The sequence below is a fragment of the Alexandromys fortis genome, unplaced genomic scaffold, assembly GCF_014885135.2.
Source record: "Alexandromys fortis isolate MF-2015 unplaced genomic scaffold, M_Fortis_MF-2015_v1.1 scaffold_65, whole genome shotgun sequence".
NCBI classification, from domain to species: Eukaryota; Metazoa; Chordata; class Mammalia; order Rodentia; family Cricetidae; genus Alexandromys; species Alexandromys fortis.
In genome coordinates, this window is record NW_026067986.1 from 3,116,978 (window position 1) to 3,130,418 (window position 13,441).

Below are 13,441 nucleotides of genomic sequence, written 5' to 3' on the forward strand. Positions count from 1 at the left end.
TGGAGGAGGAGGAGGAGGAGGAAGAGGAGGAGGAGGAGGAGGAGGAGGAGGAGGAGGAGGAGGTGGTGGTGGTGGTGGTGGTGGTGGTGGCAGCTATCAGGGCAGGGGAGATGGCTCAGTAAATCAGGCACCGGCTCTCAAACAGGAGGAACCATGTAACCCTCCCCCGTCTAACACCCATTACATTCATTCATACATGCATACATACATACACATATATACAGGCATACATACATATACATATATGCAGGCATACATACATACACATATATGCAGGCATACATACACATATATGCAGGCATACATACATACACATATATGCAGACATACATACATACACATATATGCAGGCATACATACAATATTTTATGACAGGATCAGAGCCTGGTGAGAGCGTTTAGGGGCACTCAACGTAACTTTCTGTCCTTCCTGCCTGCCTGCCATCAGACACAGCCAGTTATTACTACCCTGCCAGTGGACACAACAGCCAGATACCACCTTGGAATCAGATAAGGGGCTCTCACCAGACCCCAAACTGAATTTACCTACTCTCTATACATTTTAATTTACCTTTCTTATCATTTGCTATTAAATTTATCATATGCAGAAATGCAGAAAACATAAACTCAAGAGTTTGTATTTCAGTCCGAGGCCAATGTTCTCCAAAGCCAATGTCCCAAACCGTGTCAGCCCCATGTTGATGACCCACCATCACTGGGTACACAGTTCTCATCTGTCCCTGTTTTGCTCTGACTTGGTAATTATACTGGCACTAAATGCCCTTAGAAACATGAACACACCTATTTTTAGCCAGTATTGATAAATCCCCACTCTACCCCGAGATCCTGGAGAGTACCTGACCTACAGACGTGTAAAGGACGCTCAGCAGTAGGCATTGAGGAATTTTAAAGCTGAGCCCCACCCACTATTGATAGATACTATGATTACGTCTTGCCGAGGTGCTTATTACTAATCTATCCAGGTAAAATGACTGAAATGAACTCAAATATAAAACAATCATTTATTAAAACTTAGAGAATTAATATCAAGACTAGAGATCCATCGGCAAATAAGATCTCTGAGTGTGGACTCCAGGGCTAAGGAAGGTTTACAGGGAAAGAGTCCTTCTCAGCGCAAACCCAAAGGGAAAGAGTCCTTCTCAGAGCAGACCCAAAGGGAAAGAGTCCTTCTCGGAGCAGACCCAATGGGAAAGCAACTCCTGCAGGGCCAGAGCCCAGCTTCATTCTCTTACCCAATAATCCGAATCCCTTAGAGGCAACATTTTTAGCTCTAGGATAACGGTCACGTGATTAATAAGCTGACTAAACCCGATGACAGACATGCTAAAACATTTCCAATGAAATAATTGACGTTTGGAAAGCTCCTCTACCGTTGCTTAGGATTGGGAGCCCAGCCTGCAATGCTAACAGCCAGGGTACAAGCTGTAATTATGGAAGATCAATTCTGTTTTCAAAGATCTGTCTTGGAGTGATTTACTCAATATTTGCTCAGTCACATCCAGAAATCAGCTCCTGTCATTAAAGCAAACAAACATCCAAGGAAAACCTCAGAAAACCAAGTGGGCATTAGTCGGAAGTTAGCAACAAGAAAAAAGTTAAAACAGAGAGCCTGCTCTGCGAGGAAAATGGAGGGGAACAACGAAAACGTGATACTAGGTCTGTGTGTTGAGAATTGGCTCTTCGCAGACTGAAACCTCACCACTATCTAGCAGCTTACGCACACGTGTGCTGATCCCCGCACGAGGCTGGCTGGGGACATGGATGGAGTTTTATAGTCGGTAGCTCAGGGTAACAGCCAAAATTATGGGTAACCAATTAAAAATCTCCACTCAGCCATTTAATAGCTATGTGACTCAATGATAAATGTATACCAGCCTCAGTCTCAATTTCTTCATCTATAAGATATAGAGATTCTGTCAAGGTGAAAAGTGATGTTACCAGACTGCAGAACTGGTGAAGGGCAATGGAGGATTTATATGTGTGTGTATGTGTATACATGTATATGTATATGTGTATACATATATATCACTCATGTATCACATATGCTACAGATATGTGCGTACTATACACATACACGTATATACATACATATACGTGTGTATATACGTGTGTGTGTACCTAGCTATGAGTGCTGGCCTCAAATGCTGAGTCATTAAGTGTGCACCATAACCATGTAGTAGTTGTATGCCCATCTACCCTTGGCAGCCTAGCCCTGGAAGCCCAGGTGAGATATTCTTGACTTTCACATCTCTGAGCACCTTTCTTGATGGTTGGTCCTTCAACAAGCCCAAAGAAACATCTGTCCCTCCAAAAGGGTTTATACTAAATTCTGTATACTAAATGCTGTGTTATGCCATCGGTCCCAGTTTGCTCGACTTTGGAACACAATGTTATGTAAGGCTACATAACAGTATGTGGGCAATGCACAACAAACAACAATGAACTAAATAAAGTACTCGGAACCTCAAACACACATGAACTGCGCATGTTTCCAGCAGCACACAGCTGTGTTGCCTGACCTCAGAGAAGCCTCAGAGCTGAACACACAACACGCATGCTCACACCGTGCACACCGTCACATTAGCAAACACTGCCTAAAGACATCAGCCTTTGAGACTATTCAACACTGTATATTGTTTTCACTGCACATACAAAATGTTCCATCCTTATGGAAACCGGATGGTCTAAGTAGTGAAAACAGAGACCAGCTATTTCTGCTGTCTTCCTTCAGCACGTAGATAGCAAACACTTTTGGGTTGTTTTGTTTGAGAATTATTGATTTTTAAAATTGCTGTTTGCATTGATAACTTGGGCTCATAAAATAATCATTACGTGAATTATAGCTTGGGATCAGAATGGCGTTTTCCACAGCTTCTGAAATGGCCCTAATCACGCTTCTGTCTTTGTACACAAAACAATGTGCCTGCCTTAGCACTGTTGATAATAAAATCAAAATATCAGAAACATTGAAGATGCTCAGCCAAGATTTAATTCTCTATGTAAGGGCAAATAAGGACACCCATCTGATTAGTACGAATGCTTGATTTTGTCTTTAATAAATTGTACCATTATATATTTCATAATTATTTTAAGATAAACATCTTTATATCTATTACCAGCAAATGATTTGTATGGCATTTCATATACTTATATACCTGAGGATGCATAAACATTTCTCAGGGAAAAGTTTCCCAAGTGGAAAAGACTCAAGAATCTCGTGCTAAAATTCTAGCGTGCTCTTCTCTGAACACTGCGGCCCAAGCCCACCCCTCGGATGAATGGTGCCCCTCTGTGCCACAGCTTCAGGCTGCTAACTCAGCGGGGCCTACGTCTACAACTCCTACAATCATCTGTGTGCGGCCAATGCCTGCCACGCATCTCACGCGGTAAGAGCTCATAAGCACTTACGGGCTGACTCTTTAAAGACGTGAGTATATTCTGCGGCTCACTCCAAACTGCCACAGAGCTAGGCAGCATCTCTGTCGAGCTGGGTTCAAACTTCAGCTGGACCACTAAAAGCTGAGGGACCCCAATGCCTCCATCTCCTCGTCTGTACAAGGATACTGACAGCTATAAGGGTTGTACTAAATTATTATTCCATGTAGCTGCCATTAAATGGCACTGGACACAGCAGAGATTCTCTAAGTATGAACAACCATCGATTTTTGCACAATTCCCGAGCAAGCTTTTCTAATCACCTAAGTTGTTTCTCCTTTTACATAAGAAAACATAAAACATGGCATCTACACTTCGAACCCCGAAGTCGATTTGCGACAGAAAGCACATTAGAATCTCAAGGAGCTGACTTCCAAAACATTTTCAGAGAAATGTATTTATAGAGAATATTCCGAAAATAAAGATCCTAAGTGGCCCCAGAAATTTCATAGTCTAAGGCTGTTCCAACTGTCTTACGTTGGAATCCTCCCAGCCTCATCAGGCACAACTTTACACTAATGAGAACAGCCATATTGACTTGTGGAGGGGTTCACATAAACGTAAGCACGGGTTTCACACACACACACACGCACACACGCACACACGCACACACGCACGCGCGCACGTGCGGCATTAACATCAGGTCTCACTCATGTACTCCCCTCAACCTCCATCATGAACCGCGTTTCCCTATTAAGAAAACTCAAAGCAAGTTCTGCCTAGGCTTTGTGTCCCCATTACTTAGAGCTGAACCTGACTATCATCCTACTCGTGGCTCAAAATTCAAATCACCACGTTTAGCTGCCAATGCTTCTCTCTGCCCTGGAGAGCAGAAGAGAGAAATACAGGGCAAGGGGCAGCGAGGGAGCTGTACCTTCAGCACAGTAATGTTCCAAGCGAAGCTCTCGATGGCCTTGTTGAGCTTCCTTCCTTTCAGGCCTTCCTTGGCCCCCAGATTATGAAGTTCTTCGTGGAACTCCATCCCTTTGGAAAGAATACACATGAAGAATACGAGGAAAACGTGTGCATTTACAATGAAAATATTGCCAACAAACTATAAACTCACATTCCTGTTTCCTCTCATAATATCTAAAGCCTTGAATTCTTTCTGTTTTGTCATTCAGATCCCACGGGGAAGGCGTCTAAGAGTAAGCGAATCAGGGGCTAAATGTCACATTCAGCGGCCCAGATGCACAGATAAACACCAGAGGAAATGAGAAGTAAGCCTCCTGGCAGATGCTCCTGACCTCATCTGTCCTTTCCTGGTTTTTGTACGGAAGGGTGTGGGGTGCACAGATAACCTCACGTGAGTGCACAGGACTCTTGTTTGTTAATGGGCCGGCTGCATGGCTCTAAAGCAGGCCAGGCAGTCCCTACAGGTAGGGAATTTTGATTTTCATGTTTCCTGTCAATTAAAACATCTAAGGTCGCTAGCCAACCAGCCTAGTAAATAGCACAGATTTGATAGTCTGTGTCCGTGAGTCCACTCTGTTCTGGGTTGACACTGAGACCACGGATGAGTCCCCCGCCTCTCCCAGGTCCCGTCTGTAAATGGGACATCGTGCTCAATCGCCATGAAGACCGGGTAAGACGGGGCTTGTACTTCAAACATAAGAACAGGGAGAGAGCAGCTGCCAGCTCTGCCCTGTCTCTCTCCTCCTCATCCCTGTGGACGGAGGAGCCCCTGGATCCAAGAAACACAAGCTCTGTGGTATAGATGAAAGTGGGCACAAACAAACCAAGGTGGGTGCTCACAGTCACGTGACTCCTCCTCCCATCCCTACAGAAAGTACGAATCTAACATGAGAACGAGGAAGAAGGGCAGAAACTCAGAAGGAAACAGGACTGTGGCTCCAATCCTAACTACTAAGTGGGCTTTAAAGAGTCACACGGAACCACGGCTTCTCCGCTAGCAGTGGAGGCTCTCAGGGGATCGCAACCAGAGGGTTTATTCATAAACCCTCATCTCTTGGCATCTTTGAACACCACCCTCCTAAACACAAATATCACCCACCATCACCTAAGCTCTCCTTTACCGGACAAAACCGAGTATAACTTAAACTATAAACGCTGCCACGAAAGAGTTTAATTTTAAGACCTGGATTGTCATTGTGGTTTCTAAACAAAGTAGAAAACAATATTACCTGCTTTCTGACACTGGACAATCTTTTCCTGGACGGTGTCTGCCGTTTCTATGACGACCCGGCTCTCTTGAATCATCTGTCACCAAAAAAAAAAAAAAAAAACCATCAAACAGCAGTTGTTAGAAACCCTTGACCTGACTCGTTGGGAAGACAATGCATAGAGAGGCTCTCCAAAGACATCCAGGAGCGAGGGGCCGTCATGAAAGATGGGGAGAGGTGGGGAAATCTCTGTCCCAGCGCTCATCCAGACACTGAGACTGGAGTCGCCTTTCTTACGATGGCCCCAGCTGGGTAACATACCAGACATGCAATAGATACAAAATAATAATTGTTGAATAATTGAATCTGAATTATAAATCAGTAATCAACACCATAAGACCTGTGAAGGTTTAGACTGCACCAGACTGCTCATTTACATTAACACCCTCCATTTCCAAGGAATGGTGTCCAGTGGAGGGGTCCGCCTCTGACCACAGCCTGTGGAGAGCAGGGTCAAGAGAGTGACCACAAGTTCAAAGCCAGCCTGTTTACCTAGCAAAGATCCATCAGGACTACGCAGTGAGTTTCATACCAGCCAGGGCAAAAGAGCAAGAAAGAAGAGGAGAGAAGATTCCGGCAAGAGAAACCTTCATGGAGGTTGGACAAACCCCACATTTAACACAGCTGAAGCACGTCACTGCCGCAGTCTAAATCTTAACTGTGCACCAAGGCCTGTGTATTAAAGGTTGCTCCCAGGAAAGTGCTCACAGCGGGTGGGGGAAGCCTCCTAAGGTGTCTTCAGGACACTGGAGTACGATCTTCAATGGGGCTATGGGATGGGATCCCTTCCTCTCTTTCCCTTCCAGCCATGAGGTAAATGGTTGACTGCCAAGTGCCCCGGTTGTTGCCAGGCAGCACTCATTTGGAGACCAGCGATCAATGAGTCTGCCTCCCTGTGCCCCAGAACCTCTAAAGTTGGGAGTCCCGCTGGGCCACTTCTCTTTATAAACTGATCTCAGGTACCTGCTGTAGTAACGGAAATCCACCTAATCCATTTCAGACTTTTAAAATATGGATGGGTTTTAAAGCTTAAGGAGTTATAGTCATCACAGGGCAAGCCCTCTCTTTTGTAGACACAGAAACTATAAGGTTGGAACTCCTGATCGGTGGAACGGAATTAATTTTATGATGGCGCTAGACGTGGAATCCCCATTCCTGGCACACAACCTGTTTCCACTTTGGGCTTCCCACTTCTTTGATTTTGCCTGTCCCCGTCACGCCCACCTGAGAGGGCACAGGCTCACACACAGGAGTGTGCCTACTTTAACCCACAGACACACACAAGGCCAGACACATGACCCATTACAACCAGATTTAATCTGTTCTTTGGGGGGGGGAGGGAAGCCTTTAAAGAAGATGACCAATAAGTTCCTTCGCTAGTATCTTAACTGAGATGACTTGCATCTGTGCGGGTCGTACACTCAAACAAGAAATTGTAGCATCATTCTCTAGCAAGAATCCCTGTCTGTTGATTTGTGTGTGTGTGTGTGTGTGTGTGTGTGTGTGTGTGTGTGTGTGTGTTTAACTAAAGATCCCCCTTGTGCTGACAAGAGGACATTTCCTGCATCTGATAGTGCCACTGCCTCTGGGACAGCTAAGATGGAAGAGTCCTCTTCTCCATCTTGGACTCTTCTCTCCAGACTGCCGTTACCATTTCTCCCCACATCTCCAGGAGACCCCTCTCTAACGATCCCCCTTATCTGCCATTTCTAGATCCTACCTCTCTCTAGTCTCGTCATCTCTTAACTTAAACGTTTCCAACAAAGCCGCTAAGGAAACGTTGCAAGAGCCGCCCTCATCCCCTAGCAAGCCAGCGGGCATTCAGCGCTTTGACTCTGGGTAGGACTTACTGTGCCTGTCAGATGTTAGCCCTGGCCAGCATCTGTTCCCCCCCCCCACACACACACACACCCAGTTCTCAGTCTTCACAGCTCGGCGGTTAACACAGCTTACCATCCTTCTTCTAGGGTTCCCATTTCTCCTCGCTGGTAATCTCTCTCCTCTGGGTATCATTATCCCTTCCTAAAGACATCGAACATCCTGTACCCATCACTGTCACTTCGTAGCTGACTTGCCTCCCTCATCAATCCCAGTGGTCCACAACCGTGGTTTTCAAGGCAGGAGGTTCATAGTCCCTATGGCACGAAGTGGGGTGTACTACATAGATATCTGATGTGTGAGATGAAACAAGATTGATTTTTAACCTTTGTTTTATCCGGAACGATTGATTGGGCTACCTTGCTGAATTAAAGCCCTGCCTTCCCAATATGGTTGCCAGGGTATCGCGAGGAAAGAAATGAACTTCGTGCTGGGAAGAAGCTGAAAGGCAGTCGCCACTCCAGTGTCTCTTCCAGGGTATCTCAACCTGCAAAGGGCTGCAGAGCGGAGCGGGAAAGTGGCTCCGTTCCTATTTTATTGTTCTACACCACATGGGCTCCAACAGAGGAAGCCAAAGCAACCTCACAGGCTCAGGTAAACAGCCACTTGCTCCACAGACACTCGTGATTACTTCCCCAGGCACAGTGTGGGCTGAACAACATGGACAGCTCCGTCAGATCTGCCAGGCACACTCAGAACACTGGGAAATGCTACACCTGCTTCTACTTCTGATGCATCTGATTACGTCTAGGCTAAGGCATTAGCCTGCATATACAGCTTACGATGAGAATATTCTCGCGATCTTTACAGACTAAGTACTATTTGTGCTGAGTACTCTGCTTGCCCTTCCCACTCGGGCTCAGGTGAGGGCTCAGGTGAGGGAGGCTGAGCGGTGAGCAGCAGCACCCAATGCTCTCCTGCCTTCTAGCGTCTCTTGAGATCACCGTTGCAAGGGAGCCGCCAACAGGGATCCGAGTGGGAGGCAGGGATGCAGAGGGTTCAGTAGAGCGAACAGCCTCTCCATGGTTCCCTCCCTGCTGGGCTCTGGTTTCCCAACTTCCTCTCTGCCAGGCAACTGCTCCAGACAGGGGCAGATGCGGAAGAGTCCTAAGGGCCAGAAATAGCTGTCTCTTACTTCCGTGGGCCTGGCTGTCACCACAGCTTCCCACTGTGGCTGACTGCTGGGCGCTCACCACCCACAGTAGCCAAGGCCCCTTTTGTCTCCTGGCCTTACCCGCTTGCCGTGTATACCATCTCCAGGCCCAGTCCGGCCTGCACATCCGGTGTTCAGGCCCAGCCTGAGTGGTGTAGATCTCACCCCTCAACAAAGAGGTTTCTTTTTTTTTTTTTTTAAGATATATTTATTTATTATGTATACAACATTCTGCCTCGATGTATGCCCGCACGCCAGAGGAGAGCGCCAGATCTCAGTACAGATGGTTGTGAGCCACCATGTGGTTGCTGGGAATTGAACTAGGGACCTCTGGAAGAGCAGCCAGTGCTCTTAACCTCTGAGCCATCTCTCCAGCCCCAACAAAGAGGTTTCTATTTGTAGCAGAAGACCATGACAGCAAGCTGCTGCTGGTCAAAACAGAGAGAAACTGGTGCCCACCCCCACTTGACATACCTATTACCCAGTTTCTACATGTAACACTCAGGGGCTATCACAGGAGAGGGGGCAGAAATATCATGAGGGCCAGAGGACCAGGAATCCTGCTGTGAGATTGTGTCTCCTAGATTTGACAGAGAAGCTGAACCAATTGAATAGTAAGTTTTCATCCTGCCATGACTCAAAAACTCCACGGACACCAGTTCTATCTGGAATTCCACTGAAATTCAGAGTAACATGTAACCTTCTTCTCAGAGCCACTTTAAGAATAGTTTAGCATGGACAATGCCTCTTTGTAGGCAAAGAAAAACAACAACAAAAACGGATCTGAAAGCTGGCTCGCGTAAAGGCACAGGGTTAGAGAAACAATGGAGCCTAGAATACAGGTATCATGAGCAGCACAGCCCAGATTACGAGTTACGCTGCAATCCGTGTTAAAGATTGGGTTTCTACCGCAAGGACAAGTTGGGGACTGTCCCTTCATCCTTCATGATGTCATCCATCACAAAGGCATCACGAGAATCAAGTTTGCCGTGGCTGCGTCTCCTTCCAAACAGACTCCACCCATGACACACGCCAGTCACGAGAAAGTCCTCCTGTGCAATCTCATTAGAGCAGCTTTTACCCACGTGCCTACTTTTTAAGAAAGGAGCGGAAACTCTGGACAGGTTACAGCTTGGGACTATTCAAGAAGCTATTCGGGTCTATTTCTGTGCTCTCCCCTTAAGACCTATCTACTTATTGCCTTCCTTCTAGTCCCAAACCAGGTCTCGGCTCTCTGGTTGAGCAGTGGGTCAGCTGGTTGAATTGTTGGAAGTCAGACTTGAGCTCTCTCAAACTCAGCACGTTTGAAGATGGGCTTGCTGCTACATATGGGTTTCCTGACTAGAAAAGGACCATTTTCTTAGCTTGCAGGGCTTTCTGATAAATGGGACACATACAAGCATCTTTTGTAGACTGGCGTCTTTCTCTTTTAGCATTCAGTCCTGTGAAGATGGCCAACTCTCAAGGAAATACCATCAAATATAAAACTCAGAACACCTCTCAGATGCCCAGAAGCCCATGACACCTCCCGTGTTGGCAACGATGTCCCTGTACCAGGGCTGGCCATGAGCCACATTCCCCAGCCTGACTTATGATGGTGCAGGAACCTGAGCACAGCAGACCAAAGGACCGTGTCTCCTCCCTTCTGGTGACAATTCCACTGCCGTGCCTGCTTTCTTCAGAAAGGGACATTGTGCTGTTCCCGTCCTTCTGTTTCCAAAGCAGCTATCAGCAAATCTTGAGAAGTTGCTTGAAATATCAGTGTTGGCTCGGCTCCTATTACAATTTATCTCATTCATAGAAAACACCACGTGAGGAGATTTTATGAACTGCTCTGGTTGTTTGGGTTTGGCTCGTGGGGAGGAGGATGGCCTGTCATGGAAGGGACCGTGAAGAAGCTTGCTCCCTTCCTGAGAGACCAGAAAGCCCAAAGAGGGAGATGTTGGCGTGAGCCAGCATTTTTCTTCTTCCTTTTTGATTCAGTTTGGGCTTATGGAATAGCACCACTCACCCACAAGGGATTTTTACCTTTAATTAATCTTTGTTGAAAAAAAAAATCCTGACAGATAGGTCCCAAGCTGAACCCCATTCCTGCCCTGGGTGTTCTTACTCCAATCAGACTGACCATCACAATTAACCATCACATGAAACCTCTCTGCAATTTCCAGGCCAATTTGACTACCGCACTGCCTTTTGCCAAAGCGTTCCAACAATTTAAGAAGCAAGGCACAAGAGGTCAAACGAGGACGCATGTGTGTCAGACCAAATAAACACCCTGAAATTACCGTTTGTCAATGCAGCCTTGATATCCAGTGTTGTCAGGAACCCGGTACCAAGTAGAAATGGTGACCCCTTCAGATGACAGTGATTATCCCATCATACACAACCCCCCTAAAATGTGTCAGAAGGCATTGCTGTCCCTGAGAGGGGGAGGTTTCTATGTACTAAGTTTATTGTTCTGAAACAACCAGCTCTAGCAAGCACATACAAGTCCACAGCTAGTTTCCCAAGTTCTACAGCTGTGCAAACCAATGCACTTTGTGGATTTCAAACCACTAAAAAATTTACGCAAACTTTATAATGAGACAATGTTGGGAAAAGAATACCTTTGATTTATTTACTTATTTCAACTTCAATTTCAATAAGCGAAATTATATTGTGGGGAGAGAGGAGGGAGCTGGAGAGAGGGATCAGCATTAAGGGTACATGCTGCTTCCTTCAAATGTGGATTCCAGCACCCAAGACAGACAGCTCTCAGCCTCTGTAACTCCAGCCCCAGCAGATCCAACATGCTCTTCTGACATCTGCAAGCACATAGAGTCCTGTGTGTGTGTGTGTGTGTGTGTGTGTGTGTGGAAAAGGGGAGACAGAGAGAGAGAGAGAGAGAGAGAGAGGCTACTTGCTACTTTAGGAAACTACAGACAACAACGTCTTTCCATTTTGAAGCTATCTTTTGGTAATAACACTAACAAGATAATATAGTTAATCCAACCCATTATTCTTAGCCTAATTGTGATATTCTCCACTAGTTCAGCTGCCAAGTAAGATTAGATGGCGGTTAATTCCTTCTTGCTGCTGCATTTCTTCTGGCGCCAGCACAACCCGCTTTCCAAATCACAACCCAACCGACTTAGTAAACGATTAACCTTCAATGCATGCTCACTAGCGTGCTCAGCATCTTCACCACCAGAAGTTCTGTTGCTCTTGCCAGAGTTGAGTTAGTTAACTTTTAGGCTAGTGTTAAATAATTCAGCCCAGAAGTCACCTTGGAAGAATGCTCTGGTGGGCATTTTACAGCTGGAGTCCTTGATATCTAATCCCCCTCTGAATGACGTGTTCAGGACACTAAAGACCCAAAAGATCTCCCATATTAATTTAAAACCCATAAAAAGTTAGAATATATTAAGCGAATGCTTCTTAACTATGCATGAAAAATTAGGCTGGCGAAACATTAGAAGCCTAGACACTCAGCCATCCAGAGAGAAGAGCACCTAAAGCTGCTTCCTTTCCTAATTATTTGCAAATACAATTCCGCCAAGGGCCAGGGAAGCCAGGGTGGAGTGGCTGAGGTGCGGAAGGTGCCCCGCGGGTCCCCATGAAGTCTCATTAGTCTTTAGAGTCCGCCTCAGGACAAAAAGTAGCCACTGGTCCCTCTCAGCTGTGTGTCTCTGTGCACCCCCTCTTCGTTGTAAGTTTTGCCTTCCTGTTAGAGCCACCCACTTGGGAAGGCCAACCCCTAGCATGTCACACGGCACCCTGCAGAGAAAAGGTACCCAAAATGTGTTTGTCCCTTGACGGATGCTAAGACTAAGGACATAGACTCAGGTATGTCAAAAGAGGAAGCGAATTGATGCAGTGCACACAGTCAACAAATGACGCTTTCTTAATAAAACCTGTTTTATAAAACGTGGTGGGGAAACACCTAGGAGATGGAGGGGCAGATGGGTTAATAGTTGGGGAAGGGTCTCTCAGGAAATGACCAGCTAAGAATGAATAGATAAGGTTCAACTTTCCGGGAAAGGAAAGAACATCCCAAGGACAAAGGCAGTGTGGTTCACGACGGCCTGGAGCCAGAACCAGTGTGGTCTGGGGGGAAGCGAGAGGAGCGGGTAAAGGCTGCGGAGATGTTGGATCACAGAGCCCCTGATGACGTCAGTCAGCACTTTCCAACTTATTTATATCTGAAGCAACCACAGAATTTGATCGTTGTGAAAGATCCCGTCCATGTTTTTACATGATTGATTGCTCTGGGTCTGGACAGTATCTCAGGAAACCTTTTCCAAATAAGCACAGACACTTGTGAACGGCAAACAAGATGCCCACCCAGAGAACACAGTTCCACAGAGCGACGATGACGCTTCCTTCCTTAAGGCCAGTGGCATCGTAGCCATCCCGCCTCAGCCTGAGCGCCATCAAAAGATGCAGCGAACTGGCTGTACAGGTTGCACTATTTGGAGCAGGTTATTTTCCCTCCCTTTCCTACCGAAATGAGAAGCCATTTCCATGGAGAATTATAACTGGACTTCATTTAAGTATTTCTGGTTGTTTGTGATAAGCCATTTCAGTTTTGTATAAGTCCAGCTCTGCCGCGTTTTGAAAACAGAGATGAGAGAAAGGCTAATATTAATATTTGGGCTTATCAGGTAAAATGGCAAGGACATGACACCATAAGACACTCAGGATGTGAGGCAGACACTGCCCAACCGCAACCCAGGAGCCATCCTGGCTCAACGCGGACCCAGCTCTCGGGGCTGACTGCCCTCGAAATGGCT

The 13,441-nt window shown here is 46.3% G+C and overlaps 1 protein-coding gene across 1 annotated transcript in view; it reads right to left on the reverse strand.

Annotated features, from left to right (window-relative positions):
- The window catches only part of Plcl1 (phospholipase C like 1 (inactive)), a 253,360-nt gene that overhangs the window by 27,159 nt on the left and 212,760 nt on the right, over positions 1 to 13,441 (reverse strand). The window contains exons 4-5 of the mRNA XM_050159249.1: positions 5,600 to 5,675; positions 4,330 to 4,439 (exon numbers count right to left, since the gene is read on the reverse strand). Of these exons, the coding sequence (XP_050015206.1) occupies positions 4,330 to 4,439; positions 5,600 to 5,675 (186 nt within the window). The remainder of the gene's footprint in view (positions 1 to 4,329; positions 4,440 to 5,599; positions 5,676 to 13,441) is intronic.